The sequence below is a fragment of the Haemaphysalis longicornis genome, unplaced genomic scaffold (genome assembly GCF_048455015.1).
Source record: "Haemaphysalis longicornis isolate Haplotype H1 unplaced genomic scaffold, Haemaphysalis longicornis Haplotype H1 scaffold_1, whole genome shotgun sequence".
NCBI lineage: Eukaryota > Metazoa > Arthropoda > Arachnida > Ixodida > Ixodidae > Haemaphysalis > Haemaphysalis longicornis.
Window position 1 is genome coordinate 452,003,067 of NW_027526203.1, and position 20,110 is coordinate 452,023,176.

The 20,110-nt window shown below is 47.5% G+C and overlaps 1 protein-coding gene across 1 annotated transcript in view; it reads left to right on the plus strand.

The window, feature by feature from the left end:
• Positions 1–10,327: 10,327 nt before the first annotated feature.
• The window catches only part of LOC144173307 (uncharacterized), a 56,837-nt gene continuing 47,054 nt past the window's right edge, over positions 10,328–20,110 (plus strand). The window contains exon 1 of the mRNA XM_077701791.1: positions 10,328–10,679. Coding sequence (XP_077557917.1) covers positions 10,570–10,679 — 110 coding nt within the window. The 5' untranslated portion in view covers positions 10,328–10,569. The remainder of the gene's footprint in view (positions 10,680–20,110) is intronic.

The window sequence follows — 20,110 nt, forward strand, 5'->3', positions numbered from 1 at the left end:
TCTGTGCAACTCACCAACCCAGACCCAAACCGCTCGATTGCGGAGGGCAGGTGACAGGGCGCATTGATCCATGATACTCCTACGTTTGAAATCTCCGGCCACCACAACGGGTATGTCATCGGTAGCGGCAATAAGCCCTGCTCTGCGTTCATGCCCCTCCCTCCACACCCAACCCGTGCACACGCCTAAACCGGCAACCGGGGATTGGCGCATAATTAGGCGTGAAATACGCCGGCGAAGGGAGAGAGAAAGACTTTATATGCAGCCAGACAAGGATCTATTACTATATATTCTTCCGCCAGAAGAACTATGAACAGCTGGTCAACCATGGCCGCCGACGCGACAATGTCGCTCGAAATGGCTTTCAAGCTAAAGAAGAATTACGTGCTCACGCCGGCGTTCCAACGGGGCAAGTTGCTTTCAACCGGCAGCGACCCGCAGCTAGTGGGCGAGCTGGAATTTCAGGCGGCAACGACCGCGGCTACATTCTCGGCGGGGGAGGCGGAGACGGCTTTCCGCAGTCTAACGGTGCTACGGCCGCTGTCAACCGGCTGCGCAACTTGTGAAAGAGTCATCTGTGGAGGCGAGGGGAATAACCGATGCGATAACCGTTGTCAAAGGATGGTGGTGGTGAGGACGAGCCCCGTAGCGGCGCCGAGTAAATCGGCTTCACCGGAATGAAATCTGGGGAGAAGGGAGGGGGGCTAAGACATATACTTCTTCGCAGTAAAAACAAAAGGCGATTACTTAAGGACAAAGTGCAAGTTGATATGAATGTGCTGCGAGTACATCCGAGTGCGATTGGAAGGTTATCGAGGGAGCTCAAGTCGTTCAAACGAAGCAGACGAAACACCAGCTTTAGCAGGTCTTCCCTGCCAATTTCGTTATCGTCGGCGTAGATAAAAGGCAGCTTAGTCTGTATTTGATCACAACAAATGTAAACCTTAAAGCAGGAAGGGTTGCAAGTTGGTCGTAGGGGGCATTGTTGCAGCATGGAACAGACAACAAGGGAGAGGAGTGCGCAACCTTGCTTTTCATGGTTCCGAAGCAATTCGCTAGGCCCCTGGCACGTTTGGCCGGTCGATGCTCTTGCGATAACCTTCAAATCGTGCCTCCTTATTGGAAGACCCCCTGACCTCCAGCGGCGGCTCTGTGGACCCCACCACCGCTCCCTTCTTGCCTTCCTCCGAGAGACGGGGGCCCATCTCTATCTGTAAATAGGTTATTTTTATGCCAATGGGTATTCTATCGCAAAAAAAAAAGAACCATGCTCTACTGTACTTCATAGCTGTATAGAAAAATTATTCGTTCCTTTACTAAGGGGAAACCACGAGAATTTTGATGATAAAAGCAATGCACAATGACAACTCAGGCCTTCCTCGCCTGTTGGCCTCCACTTTCGCCTATAACGAACTTCGGGGTCCGCTCGTCGCTCACGATCCTGCTCACGATTACGCTCACGTGCACGCTCCCGATTACATTTACGAGCGCGTGCCCCCGTATAACCACCTGCTCTTCGGCCGAAGGAACGACCCGGGGCCTACCTATAGACCTGCGAACGTAAATTCAGGTCATCATCCTCATCATCATCTAAGCTCCTTACGGTGGGCTTTACTGTTAACGTCTAGCATACACAATTCGCAATTTCAAGCCCGTTATTCCAAGCTTCGCTTAAAAAACAACGTACAAGAAGCCTTGCCTTCCTAATCCCTTGCCTTTTCTTGACCGAGCGAGAGACCCCCCCAGTCTTTCTCCCAAAAGAACGTGCTGTTGGGCTAGTTGGTACATACTGATGGGGGGCCCCTTCTCCCCCCCCCCCCCTCCCCCCCTGGCCCTGATCGGCGGCTTTGGCTCTTAAGACGGCGAAGACGGCAGCAAGCTCTGGTGAGATCCCGGACTAAGGACTACACTCACAGCGCTCTTATCTGGTCGCAATAAACGTTTTACGCCTACTATTCTCGCCATCGCCCGCGTTCGAGGACTGTATGCACCACGGGTGGCGTAAATCTTCGTGGTTAGGCTGCGTCGCCTGCCTTGATTGCTGCTAATCCAGTTAGCGAAAAGAAAAATAAATGGACATATTAATGCACTCTCATTCTGCTCCCCCACTCCCCCTTACGAATTTTTAAATTAATTTTCCTGGAAAGCCTGGCCCGAACGTCCCCATAAGACAAAGACGTCACTTAACAGGGCGCATGCAGTGCACGTTATCCTTTTTGTCTTAGATGTAAAGCTGCATGCACATGCACTCGTTTTCTTCCTTTCTCATTCTTTTATTTTGTTTCTGCTAGGACGGAGAAGCACTACTCAGATTGCCATCTTTGTTCTCCGGAACTCCGTGAACAACCACGGCACGCACCGGGGTATTCCACAACAGCGGCACTCTTTTCGGGCTCACGCTGCGGAAGATCGAAAAAAGTGGGCCGGCGCAGGTGTCATCTCGGACACAGCGTTCACGTGCACTCACATCGACTCCGCTTTCTCCTTCTCGTAGGCGGCACCGACAAACGGGGGAGCGATAGACATCTCCATTAGCCTGTATCACGTTTATCGCGGCCCGTTCACTGCGAAGTTGCTGACGACCGCCCCGCGCGGCGTGTGCTGCCTTTCAGCGTCGAGCCCGGCAGCTGGGGGTGCGGACCCCATTGTCGTCAAGTGGTGGTCGCCATTGTGCCTCGGGGCCACACCACTGGGCGGGCGCGCAAAGTCGCTCGGTGCAGGTGTACCCCCGGATCAGGTGGGCACGCCTGCAGATATATGGGTGAAAGGCCACTTCTCTGCCGCCTGCGTTGTCTTTGCTTTCAGCGGCCTGCTTTTTTATGCGAGGGCATTAAGTGCCCCATTGTGTGACAAAGCCGGCGTGGTTGTTGTCCGGTGCAGAAAATGGCTGAAAACACGCGCAAAATTATCCCAATTTGTGACAAAGTACGCATGTGGATAAATTTCAATGAAGTAAAGCAATTAGTTCGGAAAAGGGGCGTTACATCGGAGCTCGTACGGGAATCGAACCCGACGTCTCCACAGCAGAAGTCCAGTGCGCTACCACGACTCTAGACCAGTACTTCCTTTTAGATCTGTACATTTCGTGTGATGCTGTCGACATGTCGCACCAGTGCAAGCTACGGCCGGTGAAGAGAACAGGTGCGACCCAGCCACGGAGAACGCTGATTCTAGGGAAGCAATGCTCGCATTAAAAGAGGGCGAAGTGTTTACCGTGTTTGTGTGTGTGTAATGAATCTTACAGTCTCTACTTTTGGGACACTAGCGAAATGCTAGCGCATTCCCACACGTAGCCAGTCTTACGCGTCTCTCGTGCAACAAGGGACTTCTCAGGAGGTTCGTGTTTCCTTGCTCTGTACAAAGCCCTTGTACTCCCAAAGCTGGAGTTTGCATCGGCAGTCTGGAACTGCATGAGTGCGTCGTCGTCTTTGCGCTTGGAAAGGGTTCAGAAAAGGTTCACGCGCATCTTCTCTCGCCGCTACACCCTACACGAGAAATACGCTTACAAGGATGTCATCAAGCGGCTGAAGCTCGAAGAACTGCAATCTAGACGCACAAACCGGGATTTAGTGTTTTTGTTCAAGTGTATCCACTCCAGATTCGACAGCCCGAAATTAGTGAGCTCTGTTCGGCTAAGGGCACCAATTCGAGCTCTCCCCCCCCCACCTTTGCTTTGATGTGACCACCTCAGAGATGCTGTCTCCAGTGTGCCGTGTGCAACGCGTGTATAATGATGACTTTCGTGCATCTTTGGACGTATTTTCCGGCAATGTTAACTCTTTTGAACGCGCCCTGAAAAATGCATGCATTTGAAGCCGCTGTTGCCCATTCAGTATGGTATAGAAGTTATCTCGTGTTCGTGTTTTCCGTTCCCTTCCCATTTTCTACACTTGCACCGTTTGCCGTACACATACTCCCGTGTACCTATGTATGTGTGTCCGCACGTGTGTGTGCATGCATGCACGTGCGCACTTGCCTGCACTTGTTCACCTTCACATGCACCCGCGTGGGCATGCGTGTATGTATGTTTTGTTTGCACTCACGAGCGTATGTGCCGTGCATACATATAAATTTTGCTTTATATGTACTTATTTCCAGTATCCATGTTCCCCAGTAAGTTACGACGGTGGATTGTACTGAACTTGCGTGTATGCCAATGTACTTTGTGGTATACCTTGTCACAAGCCCTGTCTCAGCGCGTGCTAATGTACCTGACTGTAATCTTAATTCCTTAAATGTATAAATTGAGTGTGTGTGTGTGTGTGTGTGTGTGTGTGTGTGTGTGTGTGTGTGTGTGTGTGTGTGTGTTCGTGCGCGCATGCGTGCGTGCTTACGTGTGTGTGAGTGCGTGTGCGTGCCTGCGAGCACGCGCGTGTGCGGTGGTACTATGTACTTTGTGACCCCTGAACTTCATAACCAGTCTCCATGTTTTACCGTTTGTTTATCTGTGTGTCGCCCTGTCCTTTTGCGTGCACCACCCAAGAAGGCCTAGTGCTGTTGGTGGGCACCACCCAATAAACAATAAACAATAAACAATAAACAATAAATGTTTTAGCGACCTTTATTAAAGGCCGCCTCATGAAGGTGGGTGCAGCTTCCATCCCGGCCGCGGCGGCCGCTTTTCTGATGGAGGTGAAAAGCAGAAACGCCCGTGTGTACGAGATTTCGGCGCACGTTAAAGATCCCCAGGTGGTCAAAATTAATCCGCAGCCCTCCACTACGGCGCGCCTCATCGTCTGCGTTGCGTTGGCGCGTTAAACCCTAAATCAATCAATCAGCTTCCTGTGTGGCTAACAGGGGAGGGAGGACAGACCTGTCCTTTTCAAGATGAATGCAAGCCTTCGAACTGCATCGACCACGAAAGTAGCTTGCCTCCATTGCACGTTAACTAGCCTCGCTCAGACACCTAGCCATTTTATTAAGACTGCTGAGGAAGTCTGCTGGGAGGCCGTCTTACTACACATTAAGAAGGTGCTTGAGAACGACTGGTAACAGGAGTCCCACCACAGTGATACAGATAGAAAGGCGAATAAAGGTGCTCTCTCGCTCTCTCTCTTTCTGTATATATATATATATATATATATATATATATATATATATATATATATATATATATATATATATATATATATATATATATATATATATATATATATATATATATATATATATATATATATATAGGGTTTGAATGAGGGGCTCAAGCGTCAGATACACTTCTAGTAAATATAAATAGCCCAGAAAGTGAAGGAGAACACAGTCGCCCAGATAGCCGAATTGGTAAGGCATTCGACATGTAATCGAAAGGCGTGGGTTCGGTCCCCACTCTGGGCGCGTGTTTTTCTTTCTTTCTTTCTCACGTAATTAATAAAAATTAATAATAATGTAACGTCACTAACGGTAAAAAAATTGTCTAACCTTCCCCTATGCCCTTCTTTGGCGTTGTAGACTGCCGGCATTTCTTTCTATATATATATATATATATATATATATATATATATATATATATATATATATATATATATATATATATATATATATATAAAGTACACAAGACAAGCAGAATATTGTTTACTATGTCTTTGCTCGGGTTCTGCGCCGTCCTCTGCGGTCCGGTTTATCGAGCCCTTCACAGTGTGTTTGTGGTTCAGCATTTTTTATTAAACAACAACAACAACATTCTGCCGAATTCTGTTTTAACCGATAGAGGACAGTTCCTTCATCCACAGGGAACACACAGGGAGGCGGGGGAACCTTGGGTCTTCAATGAAGAACGTTGCACGTAGCACCTGTACACTGTTTCACCGACAACATTGTATAGTCTGACCACTCCACTGTCTTACATCATTGAAGTAGTGTCGTTTGGTAGCGTTATTTGCGTGCAGATGTGAAAAGCTATTGCAGAGCGGTGAGTTGGGCTAGCTGGTTGATGTGCATATTACAGAGAAGAGAGTGATAGAGTAAGCGTGTTTATTGCGAAACGCAACGGGGAGGAGTCCTCATATTACAGCGGGCGGGCTTCAGGGAAGTCTTGTCTTTCCTGTCACTCCGCCTCCTCGCTCCCGCGTGCTGCTTGGACGCCTGAGTGAGAAAATCACCCAGCATCAGGATCACCAAAGAAAGTTCATCGGGCAATGACTTCATTTCTCAATGCATTTCTGACTATTACGGGGGCGCTTAGAAGAAATGCGAACAATGCGATATACCGCTATAAGGAAGGATGGATGTCTTTCTCGAAACTATAGTTTTGAAACACCTTATGGGAAACATGCTGAAGGCCGGAAACATGCTGCGGAAACATGCGTGTTTTTTTTTTTTTCTTATATTGGAACGCAGTGCACCACACTCTGGTTACGCATGTAATCGGCGGATACAGGCTCCACAATTTGTGAGAGGTTTTTTTTTTTCAGAACTCCGGCATTTCTCGAGGTACAGTGAAAAAGATTATCGAATTGAAGAAATGAGGCATAAATGTTGGCCAAGGCCTAAACGTTCGTTACCCGGTGCTGGGAAAGAAGCAAAAACGAGGGGGGTGAGAGATAGCAGGAGACAGGGCATTATGACATAATTTGTGTTTGACAGCATGCACCCCGAACTTGCGCAGAAACAAGGTATATCATCTTTAGCCGCTGTTTTTCCGACCACCTCTGGCTATGGCCCCACATAACCCATTCACACAGTGCGCGATGGTGTAAAGCTGGGTCAACGAGGCGAACTAGTGAATGCAGCTCTAGAGCGTACAAAGACGACACTAAACACATAGGCGGCGTATTGTCTCGATAAGACGGCCAAACTCGCACTCTATTGGTCATATGAGTGACCGTTCACATCCCTTGTTGGGCAGCTTCTCAATGTATGCTGGGAGAATTTCGTTATTAGTTTTAGCATAAGACAATTAATTTGCCCTGTTCCACAATAAAAAAGGATGTTAGGAAAATGATATATTCTTATACAGAGAGGGATTGAAAATGATATAGGAAATGGGGAATGAAATTCGTGGGGAACTGCATAGCGCTAAATTTAAAAGTACTCCAAATTTCACATTTACAAAGCTATGTATCTTCATCGACCACGAAAGATTAAAGCGCGCCTCGTATTGTAACTACTAGGGCATTTAATGGTCGTACAAGACTGGTGACGTATCGAAGCAAGTGCGCTGGATCAATGTCGTGTAACCGTGAATTCTTGAAAATCTATCGTACGCACAATAATTTTAGGTACAAAAACAAAAGATTTCCAAAATCGGCTTTGTCCACTTGTTATGCTTGGAATTCACTTTATTAAACATTGAGAGAGGAGGGGGGACTTTACTTAATGCCCGAGATGGGTCCTGAAGGTAGACATCTTGGAATTTTCTTTTTTTTTTATCCGAATGAATTTTGTATGAGGGCACCAGCGCAGGTGACCAGTTGATAAACCAAACAAAAGTATGAGGGTCGTTTGAATGGTGTATATTTGTAAAGGCACTAACAGTTGAACAAATTTCTGCGGCTTCCCTCTTTTTCCTTCTTGGAAGCAGCGTAACTCGTTGAAGCCTCAAAGAAGACTGTTTGAGAGAGACGAGGAGAGCAGAAGTGCAGAAATGTTGGGCCACTTCGCCCGGTACATTTCTTTTTCTTTTTGTTCCAAGCTCTACGTCGATGTGTTTAAGCGGGAAATTGGGCAAATCAATTGGCTTAATACAAAAACAGCATCATACCTAACCGGGTTCGTAAATAAAAAAAATAGCACCAAGGGCAAGCCAGATCTTTGTTGCCGAAGTTCGGCTTTTTTGTTTTGCGTGCGTATTTGGTTCGAATTTTCAATATTTTATTTACAAATTAGACAGTGCATGCCTTCCTTTCTTCTCTTTGCCTTCACCTCAGCTGCTGTTTTTAAGGTGATATTTTACGTCTATGTTGCCTGGTGTCATCCATATCATTTCTTTCTTTTACTCGACATGCGTGAGTTATTTATGCACGAGAAATTCTCAGCAGAGGGGTAATGGCGTTGTCAAAGGTACACAAACCCCCAAACAAAGAAACGTGTGAAAAAGGCGAGAATGTACATTATGTTTCGTACGTGGTATAAGCAAACGGCCGTAGCGGCAATAATACTTCTGCGCTCTTTTTTCCTCGCACGTCTTGTGTCGGTGTCCATGCCTTGAACTCGGCGTGTCCAGCGCGTCAAGGGCACGTACCGCACAGCGTGCGAGTGGCAGCGCGTCAAATGTGCGCCGCGATTCTCGGCCGCCAGACGTACGCGTCGCCCTCTTGCCACCGGGGTCAACAGCAACGCGGTGTCGTGAACTGCGGCGGCGTCGTGCTTTCCGCTCGGGGCGGCCCCAATGTGCGTGAAGGTGGGCCGCACTTGGCCCGGCCGGAAGCTAATCGGCGTCGCACCTCGGCCGCTAATAGGCGGCCCACACGACGCCGCAAAACAGGAGCGCGCCCCTTCTCGCCCCTGTTCGCTTTAGAACGACGCGCCGGTGCCATTCACGCGCGAAACAGCCGCTGTCGGCAGCCGCTCGAGGCCCAAAACAGAACTTCGTCAGTGGATTCGGAAGTTGAAACGGCTGTGTTATGCTCCATGGTGGTCGAAACCCCCTTACATGCCCGCCAGAAACTGTTGTCAGCCTGAAGCTGTTTGAAACACACGAACCCACCGTTCCACTGGACGTGTTTTGTCAATTGATAGAGTGTACGCCGAATATCGAGTGTCACGACGACACTATAACACACAGTCAAATTCTGATATCGGGCACCGGAAACTTAAACCCTGCGTCATCCAACTTACGCACGCCCCTCACCCGAAGGACCACACCAGGGGGCACCTTTGCGCTGATGTGCAAACACGAAAAAGCTCTCTCTCTCTCTCTCTCTCTCTCTCTCTCTCTATATATATATATATATATATATATATATATATATATATATATATATATATATATATATATATATATATATATATATATATATGTGTGTGTGTGTGTGTGTGTGTGTGTGTCTGTCTGTCTGTCTGTCTGTCTGTCTGTCTGTCTGTCTATTTTTGAGCGCATCGCTACCGTATATGTCTGGCGCGTCTTGTAATGCACCAGAAACACTAAGTAGATGTTTGACTGTACCCCCTTATTCAATCCTTTGTATCCCCCGTTGGCCGTCCTGGTATTTGTCACGCCAGGTTTGTTTTGTTAATGGCGCAGTTGGAATCAGTAAATGCCACTTAAACTTCCAATATACGGAACCCATTGATGGTTTTTGCGACAAAAGGGCGGTTCAGGTTAAACCTGCTGAAAACGAAAGAAAAAAAAAACGCCAAATGGGAAAATATGCCACATATTATTGCTTTCTTTAAAAAGGCACCATAACTGGCGATAGATCTCGTCAGTAAAACATCGCAATTCCCATATCTTAAGTGTTTTTAGTGTTCCCTAACTGTGACTCCAAAGTGCTGAGAAGCGTTCGCGCATGTATGATATGTCAACCCCCTATGCCAAAGCTCAGATCCTTCGTAAAAGCTGTCCGTGAGAGAGGCTAGTGTCTCTCTCTCCCACCGCATGCGGCGGCCGATATCGCACGGGAGCTGCTCGTCGTGGCAATGGTCCCCGGAGGCAGGGCCGCACGGAGCGTGCACTGCAGGAAGCTAACCGGGCATTCCTGAGTCCCTCCCTCGGCGGCCGCGACGTCACGGCGCGTTTGGGGACTCACGCAATCCCGATTAGGCCGTGTGCGTTTCCTTGTCCGGGTAATGGTTCCGGCGACACCGCGGGACATTGGTCGGGGGCTCCCGTCGCTGGCGGCGGTGGCCAGCTGCAGAGCGGTGCGCACCCCCTGCGCCACGAAGCCCGGCTGTGCGCGAGGCCCCGATCGCGGGGCTGCGGACACCATACTGGAGACGCCGGCGCACGTGCGCCCGGCCCACGGATCGGGTTACACTCACGCCCAGGTAGGAGGGACCGCCGCCCCGCGCGCGGACCCCAGACCCGTGCGTGGCCCGACGACGACGGGATCGACTCGCCGCCGAAACAAAGGTGAGGAGGCACCCCGCGAAGGCTTTAGTCTCTCACGACGCGGGCAAGAACAACAAGGGGCCGGCACCTTGCGAGATGCACGCGCCTTCTGTGACGCGCAAAGGCGATACGGTCGTTGCGACGAGCCCTACTGGTCATTTGCCCTCTTAATCTTTGAAAGCGCATGCACCCTAATGCTCGGCGACCGTGCTACGGCCGGCACCTTGGTCGGAGCAGGCAAGCAGCGATGGCCGAGCCCCTTGCCGTTCGCGACTAAGGCTACGGGGCTCTGTGCGCCGACTGCGCCGGGCCGGGGGCGGGGGCTCGGGTTGCGGGCGGCGTCCGAATGGCCTTTGTGTGTGCAGCGGTGCCGTGGCCGTCCAAAAGGAATCCCCAGCAGCGAGCGCCGAAGCCCCGCCACGACCGGAGGAAGCCCGACCAGTGCCTCCTACGCTCGGCCGGGGCTTCTCGGCGCAATCGCGCGCCCGCGGCCGCGAGCGCAGCACGTGCCTGCGCCCTAAGGATTCGGAACCCCGAGGTTCTGGTTCCAGAATCCTTAGAGGATTCTGGAAGCCCTCCCTATGGAGTTCTGGGACGACGACGAGGCGTGGAAGTGCTCCCAGTCGGACTTGGCCGACCTCGTCAACGCCGAGCCGGACCCCCTGGCCGGCCTGCTCTGCCACTCGCCCAGGTGAGCCGGGCTTCGCTCCTCGCACTGCGGACTGTGCTCTCTTCGCACGTGCCTCGGTTGCACGTACTCCAAGGTCCTCGCATGTTGCCCCCGTCAAGCTGGCGCCTCGCCTGTACTCGTACCGCCACGGCCTCGTCGCGAACGAGGCTACGTACAAAAGTACCGCATTGTGGAAGGCGTGCCGGGCAGGGTATTCCGCACGCCGAGCATCCCCTACGGTGCCTTTGTGTGTGCGGGCGTGTGAACATCTTGTGCGCGATCGCCGAGTTATTAACCAAGCTACACCAAAACCTTCCTCGATTTTCTGAGAAAATGATTTGTTCCGACTGTGTTTTACGTTCTGTCCCTCAAGCACCGTGCGTACCTACGCGCCCTGCGCAGCCACAGCGAACACGCTGCGGTTTCAAGGGTGCCAGTGTTTATCTTTTGCATGCACGCGTGTAATATCAGCGCATATTCATCGCAAAACATGTGATATACATGCAGATACTTGGGTGTGTCGTATGAGGGACCAGTGCGGGTTATGCAGACATGCCACGTTTGTCAAAGCGATCCCTATCAAACTACCACGACCACGCGTGCACTATTGACTGATTTTGCGGGTATCGTGGTTCTGCTGCAATCGGGTCCATGTGCGAACGAATGCTATTTCGCTGCAACCACAAGAGGCATTTGTTTTGACGCTGCGGAGCAGCATGGCCATGTGACTGGTTACGGTCCACCATGATCGCGTGTTTGCTACAAACCACCATGACTATTGTTGTGTGATCACCCTGTGACCCCATAAGACAGCCGTGAAGCCAGCAAAGTGAAAACATGCAAACTTTTGTGTCATATCAGCCGCTTTTTTGAAGGTCACATAAATCACAAAAGGCATTAAATGCTGCTTGTATTTCACTGTCATATAAGCTTGACGGCTGCCTAATCATGTATCACGTGTTATGCATTTACATATCCCTATTGTGCTTGAGCTGCGATTTTGTGTTTGTGTTTTCTTTTCGTCATTCTAAAGCTTTCTTTGATTCTTCGATGGAGATTTTCACCTTACAAATGGGTTTAGAGCTCCTCCCGAGTTAAACAAGGGAGGTCGGAACTGTGTCAAAGTAGGTAAATTTACATACAGTAATTCCTAAGTTCATTTACTAAACTTGGGAAAAAAAACTGTTTGTATTGCATGCTGCTGGAGTATGCTGCTGCACAAGGCCGCAAAAACAGGGGCCATGGAGATTTATACAGTGCAGGTTATGTGCATTCTGTCTTAATTGGCACCGTCGCGCAGACATTGCATTTGATGTGCGGTTGTTCAGCCCAACCCGGAAATAATATGTGTCGACCATGCTGGGCAGCAGAATTAAAGGACTTTTAGTGTGTCTTTAATCCTCCGTTGTTTCGTATCCTTCTCTCTGTCTCTCCACTGATTTACGGTGAGGAGGGCTTTAGACAGGGACCCGCCACGATAACGAAACAATTTCACAGCAGTCCCGACCAAGTCCTTCAACTGCGCCACTAAATGAATTAGCGAGCGATTTTTTGCTGAAAGGTCTCTCAGTGTGGTCGCATCCCGTCTCCTGTCCTTCCGCTCTGGCTGCGTTGTTTCTTTATGAAAAATTTGCATTGGGATGCAGATCCAGGTGATCGAGTTTTCGACTGTTTTTGACGTGCTTGACTTGTTCCTTCCGTTTTCAAAACACCTAGCATGCGCGATTTCAAAATGCATCCATCTTGCGGGAACAAATCTGTGAGCACTGATTCGTCTACGATAAGATCTTTTTTATTTCCCTCCAGCTTTTGGATATCAGGTGGCCCGGGAAAGGTTGGTGGTAGACGAGCGAGGACCTGGGTGGAGGTGGACTGGATGGTTCTTAGATAATAGGGAATAAAGTTCTTGGTTTGGGAGTTCTAACTTGGAGCGTGATCCCGTCAGTGGTACTACTTGATATCGGGTCAATAAATACTGCAGTGAGTGACTGGGACATTCTTTGGCCTTTTCAAAGCAGTGGAAAGCGCGGGGGACAGTGCCAAGATTCTTCGTAGCCGAGCAAGGAGGTCACACTGTCCACTCTGTCTGCTGTTACGCGCTGTTGAGGATCGGAAGTCCGTGTGGGAGAAGGTGAGGACGAGGATGCTGTCCTTTTCCTCCTCCTCAGCTCCTTTCTTGTCCCGGACGTTATTGGACCTCGCGCAACCGGTCTCATATTCGATGACACACACACACACACAAAAAGAAAAGATCGCTCCGGTAGACATTTTTGTAGAGAAAAGAAAACAAAAACAGATAGCAGGAAGCACAGAAATCATTCTAGACAGCTTCTGATGTTTCTGCTTTAAAATCGCCTCGATAAGTAAAGGTAATGTTGTATGTTCTCGACTTGCAAATTGTATTTTTTTCTTTATTGTCCAGCAAAATGTATTATGCGAGATCGATCCCTATGCCCGAAGGTTTTTCTCCAAACGAGTTTAAGTTTATTTTAAAGTGGGAGCGTATTCCCATATTTAGGAAGAGGTGATGGACTGCCGTAAACTGCGTAAATTTAAATGGGGCGACGTTGGAAATCTCGAATGCACTGACATGAATCCTGGATGCATGCATATGCAAACTTGCCAGCCCCTTTCGAATGTTTCTCCTCAACGTCAGCAGGCTTGCAGCAAAGCAGTCTGGTTATTACAGCAGAGGAACTTACAACAGACGGGTACTAAACGCCTAAATGGTACGTTTGTGCCTCGAAAGATAGATAGTCCACTTGCCATTGGTGCCGAAAGAATACTTAGTGCGAGCCAAATCACCGCTAATTTTTTATAGAACTATAAAAAATCAGCGGTGATTCTCTAACGAACAAAATTTTCAAAAAACAGTGTGTTTAGCGCTTTGTATCTTCGTCCCCTTGCTGTTGTCTCCATCGTATTTTTGCGCTTTCTCTAGATGGCATCTTGTATACCAATTTGCCCAATCCAGCATCTTTGCGAGTGTGCCTGCCCTACCAACATGCGAATGGGATGTTTGTTATGATAACTAATGTGTTCTAATGCATGGCAATAGATTTTAGTGCACGCATGAACAACAGACGGAAGCAAGGACGTGAACCGGTTTCGCTAATTTTGTGCGCCTGTCCGTGCCTCCATCTTTCTCTCCAAGCCCGATGAAAAATTAGTCTAGACTCTCATCTCATACGTAGGCGATCTATAAATGATAGGTGACTTCCTCTTCACATATATATATATATATATATATATATATCTATATATATATATATATATATATATATATATATATATATATATATATATATATATATATATATATATATATATATATATATATATATATAGAGAGAGAGAGAGAGAGAGAGAGAGAGAGAGAGATCGAAAATAAGGGTTGGCAGTCAAGAAAACCTAGGAAAGCAAAGGGGAGGTTGTGGTGGGTGTCATAGAAACAGATGAAGAATTTTTTGAGTCAGAAAAGAAAGTGGTGAAAACAGAATATATATATATATATATATATATATATATATATATATATATATATATATATATATATATATATAAGGTTAGTAGAGACAGAGACAGTTTTTATCTTTTCAGTCTATATATATATATATATATATATATATATATATATATATATATATATATATATATATATATATATATAGGGAGTAGTAGAACTTTGAAGATGGTAGAGAACACAAGAGAAGAAAAACTTCGAACAAGGTAAAAGCACGATTGTGGCCTACGTTTCAGCGCTCGCGCAGCAACAAACAGTCACGGAGTTTCCAAAGGTAACTTGTTTCAGTTACATTACAGTTAATGTGAAAAAGTAACGTTGTTACTTTTCCGTTACTGCATAAAACTAAGCTATAGATCGCCATACAAGTGATAGAGTTTATTTAATAGGAACGTACGAAGGTGCGCGGGTGCTCGAAATTGCACATTGTAAAACCCTAGACGATGTGAACCTAAATAGGAGAACACTCAAGCCCAACAACTACAATCGTTGTTAACGCCTCATTTGGTTGCATAGATTTTTTTGTTAATGCACCCTTGGTGTCCCAAGGGTGCCCGCTCTCGGTTGGCCCGTCTGCGGCGGTCTTCCTTTACAAGGGTAGGCCAGCTTCCTCCCCGGCGAAAGTGCTTTTACCAGTTTCTATTTTGCTTGTTTGTTTCCGCTCGACTCAAAACGAAGGAAAAGTTTTCGGAATTCACCTTAAACGCCGACCTCTGACCTCAGTCTCCTGCAGAGAAGATAATCCCTCATAGCGACCTCCTCTCCTTAACTGCAAGGGGAGCCGTGCTGTGGGAAGGTGAAAGGTGGAAATTATATGGAAAATAAGGAAGTCTGAAGAATCGGGCAGCGCTATGTGTACGTCGGCCTTTAGCGAGTATTGCTGTTAAATATTTTTTATAAAAAAAGAAGTAACTGAAACGGCATTTGCTGTTTCACTTACTGTGGAAAAAAAGTATCAGTGTTACAGTTACAAGTTCCTCTAACTTAAAAGTAACTAGTTACAGTTAGAAGTTACCGAAAAAGTAGCTAGTTACTGGTAATGCGTTACCAGTAACTAGTTACTGCCCAAGACTAATTTTAGATACAGGAAAGGTTTTTCAGCTGCCAGTGTTAAAAATTAACTGATACCAGGTGGTGTACAGGAAGGCATATGGAAGTTAGTTTCTTCCTGGCGCCAACCCTGAGGGTGCTTGTATCGAAATTGCGGAATATATATAAGATGTACCACCAGATACCTAAAATTACGTGCGTAATACACATGATAACCTGCCACCGTGGCCTAAGTCGACTGTGTTATTTTCCGACTGTGTGGGACAAGTAACCATTAATTATTGAAATGGACGAGCCTCTTTTGTATCACCATTCTGGCCGAAGTGCGATGCACGCACTATTACACAACGTGGTTCCCCAAGCACAAGCTGTAAGTACGTCTACCCCCGCGTGCACTTCAGGGCTGTTCGTTCCAGACTTACCTAAATTGAGTAATTAACTATGAGGCGGTGTTTTTTCGCGATGGATGTACGAGAAATATTGGGCTTTTGGAGATCTCATTACGTAAATCATATTCCATGATTTCAATGCGATTACTGAGGAAAGTCATCCGTTTTTTGACGTAAAACCGTACGTTTACACTTACTAAAACAAATAGAAATCTTCTAAAATGACATAAAAGGGCGTTGGCTCATTACTTAAATGCATATTGCCTTTATTCTAGATAGTTCTAGCTTGCTCTAGCGATATTCGGGGGGGGGGGGGGGGGGGAGGGGTGAACCCTACTATGCCCTCCAACATTTTGGGGTAACCCGATCGGTCTACAGAAAATCTCCCTCAATCACTCATAGCGCACGGGAAAGTCAGTGCATCAAAATTTTCGCTGGCATTATCATTATAGGCTACCAGGTTAGTTTGAGTGCTACAAGATCTCGCCGGTAAGGTCACAAAACGCAACATAAAGCAGAGACCAAACAACCGGTTTCTATCGTAAGGCTTCTGTTCAGCCTTCATGCAGAAGCGAATACACGTCGGGGGTCGGGACATTTATAAGTAATATGTATTGCATCAAATATTGTTAGCTGGGAAGGAATTCTTCAGATATACTGCAAACTAGTTTGTACACCATTCTTGTGTTGTTTGTAAACATTGTATTCCGCGGCCTGAAACTGCACCTGGGTAGAGTGCACTTCAGTGCAATGACGACATGCTCATTTTTAAATAAAGGTGAAGGGCAAAGCAAAATTTGTGCTCGCACATAGCTTATGTCCCCAGGAATACTTACAATAAGAGGGCAGCACGATGTCATAATTGACTATATTATATTGAAAAAAAATCAGAACGTGCAGTTAGGCCATGTCGTTATACTAGAAAGATATGGGAAGCCGTGCTTCTGGACTATTTCATTTGTTAGGATTATGTTACCGAATGTGCGTTCCGAGATATCCGCCTTTGGATGAGCCCCTCAAGCAGGTATGCGCTCAAGCTTAGAACTAGGCTGTCACGTCGTTCCTCATTTATGGTCACTGCGGAGTGAGTACACGAGGCCATTTTTCTTACTGATACGGTCTTTGGTGACCGGAACGGTGAAAGTATCCCTACCCATCGGACGGCTAAACAGCGTCTTGACTTTTAAGGGGTGAAGACAAACCCATGAAAGGAAAAAAAAAAAGATAATAATAAAAAAAAAACGGTGGCACGGACATTTTGAAGGTTGGGTTCCATGAGTGACATCGATAGGATTTCCTTTTAATTTCGCGGGAGTGCAATATCGCCAGCCTTCTCGTCCCAGTTACACACGACTAACGGGAAGTGAACCGCTGCCAAGATCATAAGAGAAGCGGACGCCTGAGAGTTTCGTATCACTTCGTCGAATGGCGCCCTTCGGCCGGTTCATGCTCGAATGCTTTAGAAATCAAGTGGGCTTCTTCTGCCACATACGCGGACCCTAAATGGGAAAATTATGCGCATGCCGCATTTTCAGTACACATAATTGTTCATTTGCAATCACTGCCCGCAGATTTTTGCTTGTTATTTTGGCCCTGTAGGAAGCTTCTGCAGTGCAGCGTCATAGGGAGTGTCCAAGTATGACCGGGTTACTATTGGACGCTTTGTTTGTTCTTACACTTTTGTTGTTTTTCATGCCTTTGTGCCCATTTGTGCAGTACGCTTGCTCCCGTGATTTCATTACCGGATACACTGGGGCACTGCGGGGGAGTTAATATTGGAGGAGAAGAAGGGGGGGGGGGGGGGGGGTCAGACCGGCGCGCCGAATCCGCTTCGAGTAGGAGACCGTTCAATAAGCCGCTTCGATCAGCGAGGTCGAGACGGTGCCTCGGCTCAGTGACGCAGGAGGGCGGGGCTTGAACTCCGGGGTTGGGGCTCGGGGGCGGTGCAGCTTGCGACCTGCCTTCAGCACGGACGACTCAGCGAAACGCGAGAGCTTTTCTATCCAATATCCCCAATTACGAACAAAATACGAGTCTCGTGGTATTTACCAACCCCATTTTTTTGTGCCCCATTTCTTGTTCTTTATGAAGTTAATTCGTATTAACGTCCGACTGTTATGCCGCCGTGCGATTTGAGATGTGCCGCTGCATTCATAACTCAGTCGTTTCGTACGATGACCTGTAAGCCTGCAATTATGCTGAGATAGTTTGCTCTTCAGCGGCTTCCGAGCACTGCTCGTTTATTGATTTATTCAGCACCTAGCAACCGCACTACGTGCTGATGGGGCATCATATGTGTATTGCGGATCCCGCCAAAAAAATGAAGAAAATTAAAAATTAACATACAACACGACAGAGTATCTACAGACGATAAAATATAAGGATTGACGAGTCTCAAACGCTCATTTTTTTATAGGATTACGTCGGGCAACTTGACAAGCAAAACCATCCATTAGGCACACGCTGTGACCGATCGGAATGCCTGTCTGCTTGGGAATTCGCAGATGGAGCCCCTGTTGCCTATGGCGCTCGTAATGATGAATAAGAGCTCGCTAAACAGGAGCAGTGCGATTTGGAATGCACGAAACAAAATCGAAAATTTATAGAACGCCATGGTGGATCCGAGAATTACAAAACTCTTTACCAATATAAACTAGTCTAAAAAGGTACACACACGTATTCAGTGCCCCGCATTTCTATAGAAATCAAGCGCTACAGCGCTTGAGCACGCGATCTAGAAATCGCACGCCAAAGACACGTGTGAGTTGTGTTCAGGCCTTTTGTACTGGATTTTTATTGTCATCAGCCGAGACGATTAGGCCTTTTTGCACTGGATTTTTGTTGTCATCAGCCGCGACGACTAAAAGAATTAAATTTACAGTCACCAGGTGACAAATAGAAATATACGAACATATTTATTCCGCGCGAAACCCTACGCCTACATTACACACGTGTTCAGCGTTCCAGTGCCGTGCCCATTGAGCGCACAGCGCGGAACACATAGCCCAAAACTTCCACAAAGAGTTTCTCATTGAGAATTCGCGCTTTCTGCGGATCATTTTGCAGCTGTCATTTATGTTTACGTATATTGATTTGAGTTGCAAATTGTTCTGTAACTTTAGGGTGGATGGAGGATGGCCGGGGTGATCGCATGAATAAAAAAGTACAGACAGTTGGGCTGCGCCGATCGCAGGATGTCGCGTGAAAGCACCATCCCAACCTGCTTATAAAGCTTATAAATACAGCAGGGGCTACTCTGTGGGTATGTATCACTTCGCTAGAGCAACAGCATCAACTGTGGAGTGTATGCATAGACCGGCGCTTAGTTAACCGCCGAACGTTTGGCTTTGAAGCCTTACGCCGGTACCCGCAGATTGGAGTACAGTGAGCACAACGAGTACTTTTGCCAATCGTCCCGGAACTAATGACTCCGAAACAAATGGTCCGAACACCAAAGTTGGAAAAGTTCAGCAGCCATTCTACTCTGTGAAGGTGGACGACCAGCGGAGCTTGAATCCGGGTTATACGCCGCGTCCCCATTACGATGACAGAGCAGAAGTGAAATTCAAAATGGGGAGCCGCAACTCCTCTTGATGACGGGATCGCTGTCCCAAGGAGCCGGAGGAAACTCGAGCGATTTGAACGCCCCGGCAAAGAGAGGGTGGTGCGAACGTAGACATGGCCGACGCGGACGGCACAGCGGCAGACTTTTGAGAGAAATGTATTATCTACCGCAGAATCCACTGATTTCGGAAATGGTGCCTATTGATAAGGAAGCTGCTCAAAATACATACCCGAGTGATGAGGCGTATAATATTAAGGTTTAAATCATTGTTTGATCTTGAAAACGGTGCATAATGTTCCTAGTTATAATCAACTTAAAATTCGTATTCAAGTGCTCCGTTTCATACATAGCATGCAATGCTGTAGAAGCTATACGGAAGTAATCGGCGGCAAAAATAAACAATTTGTAACACTCTACCTGGCGGCGTGGCTCGGTGGTGACATTTAGTAACGTCGGTACGACTCGTACGAGGTGCGCGCCGATGAATGGAGCACTTTCGGAGGACCAATTTCCGAAGCAGAGCTCATGCTTTTTAACAGCCGAGCTGTTCAGGCCGAGCTTTGCCCGTCCGTCGCACCAAAAAACCTCATATCCTCAAGAAAAAAAAATGTGGTTAGTGAGGTCTTGGGAATGGAACCCGAAATCCTTTACGCCGTGAAACCGGCAACCTAACCAGTGGGGCACCCCAAGCCTTTTTTACCACCTGGCCGCCCCGAACTCCCGAGAGGTTCGGGGTTAGCAGCGGCGGGGAAGAATAAAAGGTGCAGCAAATTGGAAAGGGCAAAAAAAAAAAAAAAGCTTCTTGTGGTCGTAATCGTACGTGGGTCCCTCGCGTTATGAAACCGGCGTCTATTAGACTCAGCTATCATCGCATTCCGGGCGCACAGCATTCCTTTGGGATCGTAGCGCGGGTGCTGGCTTTGGA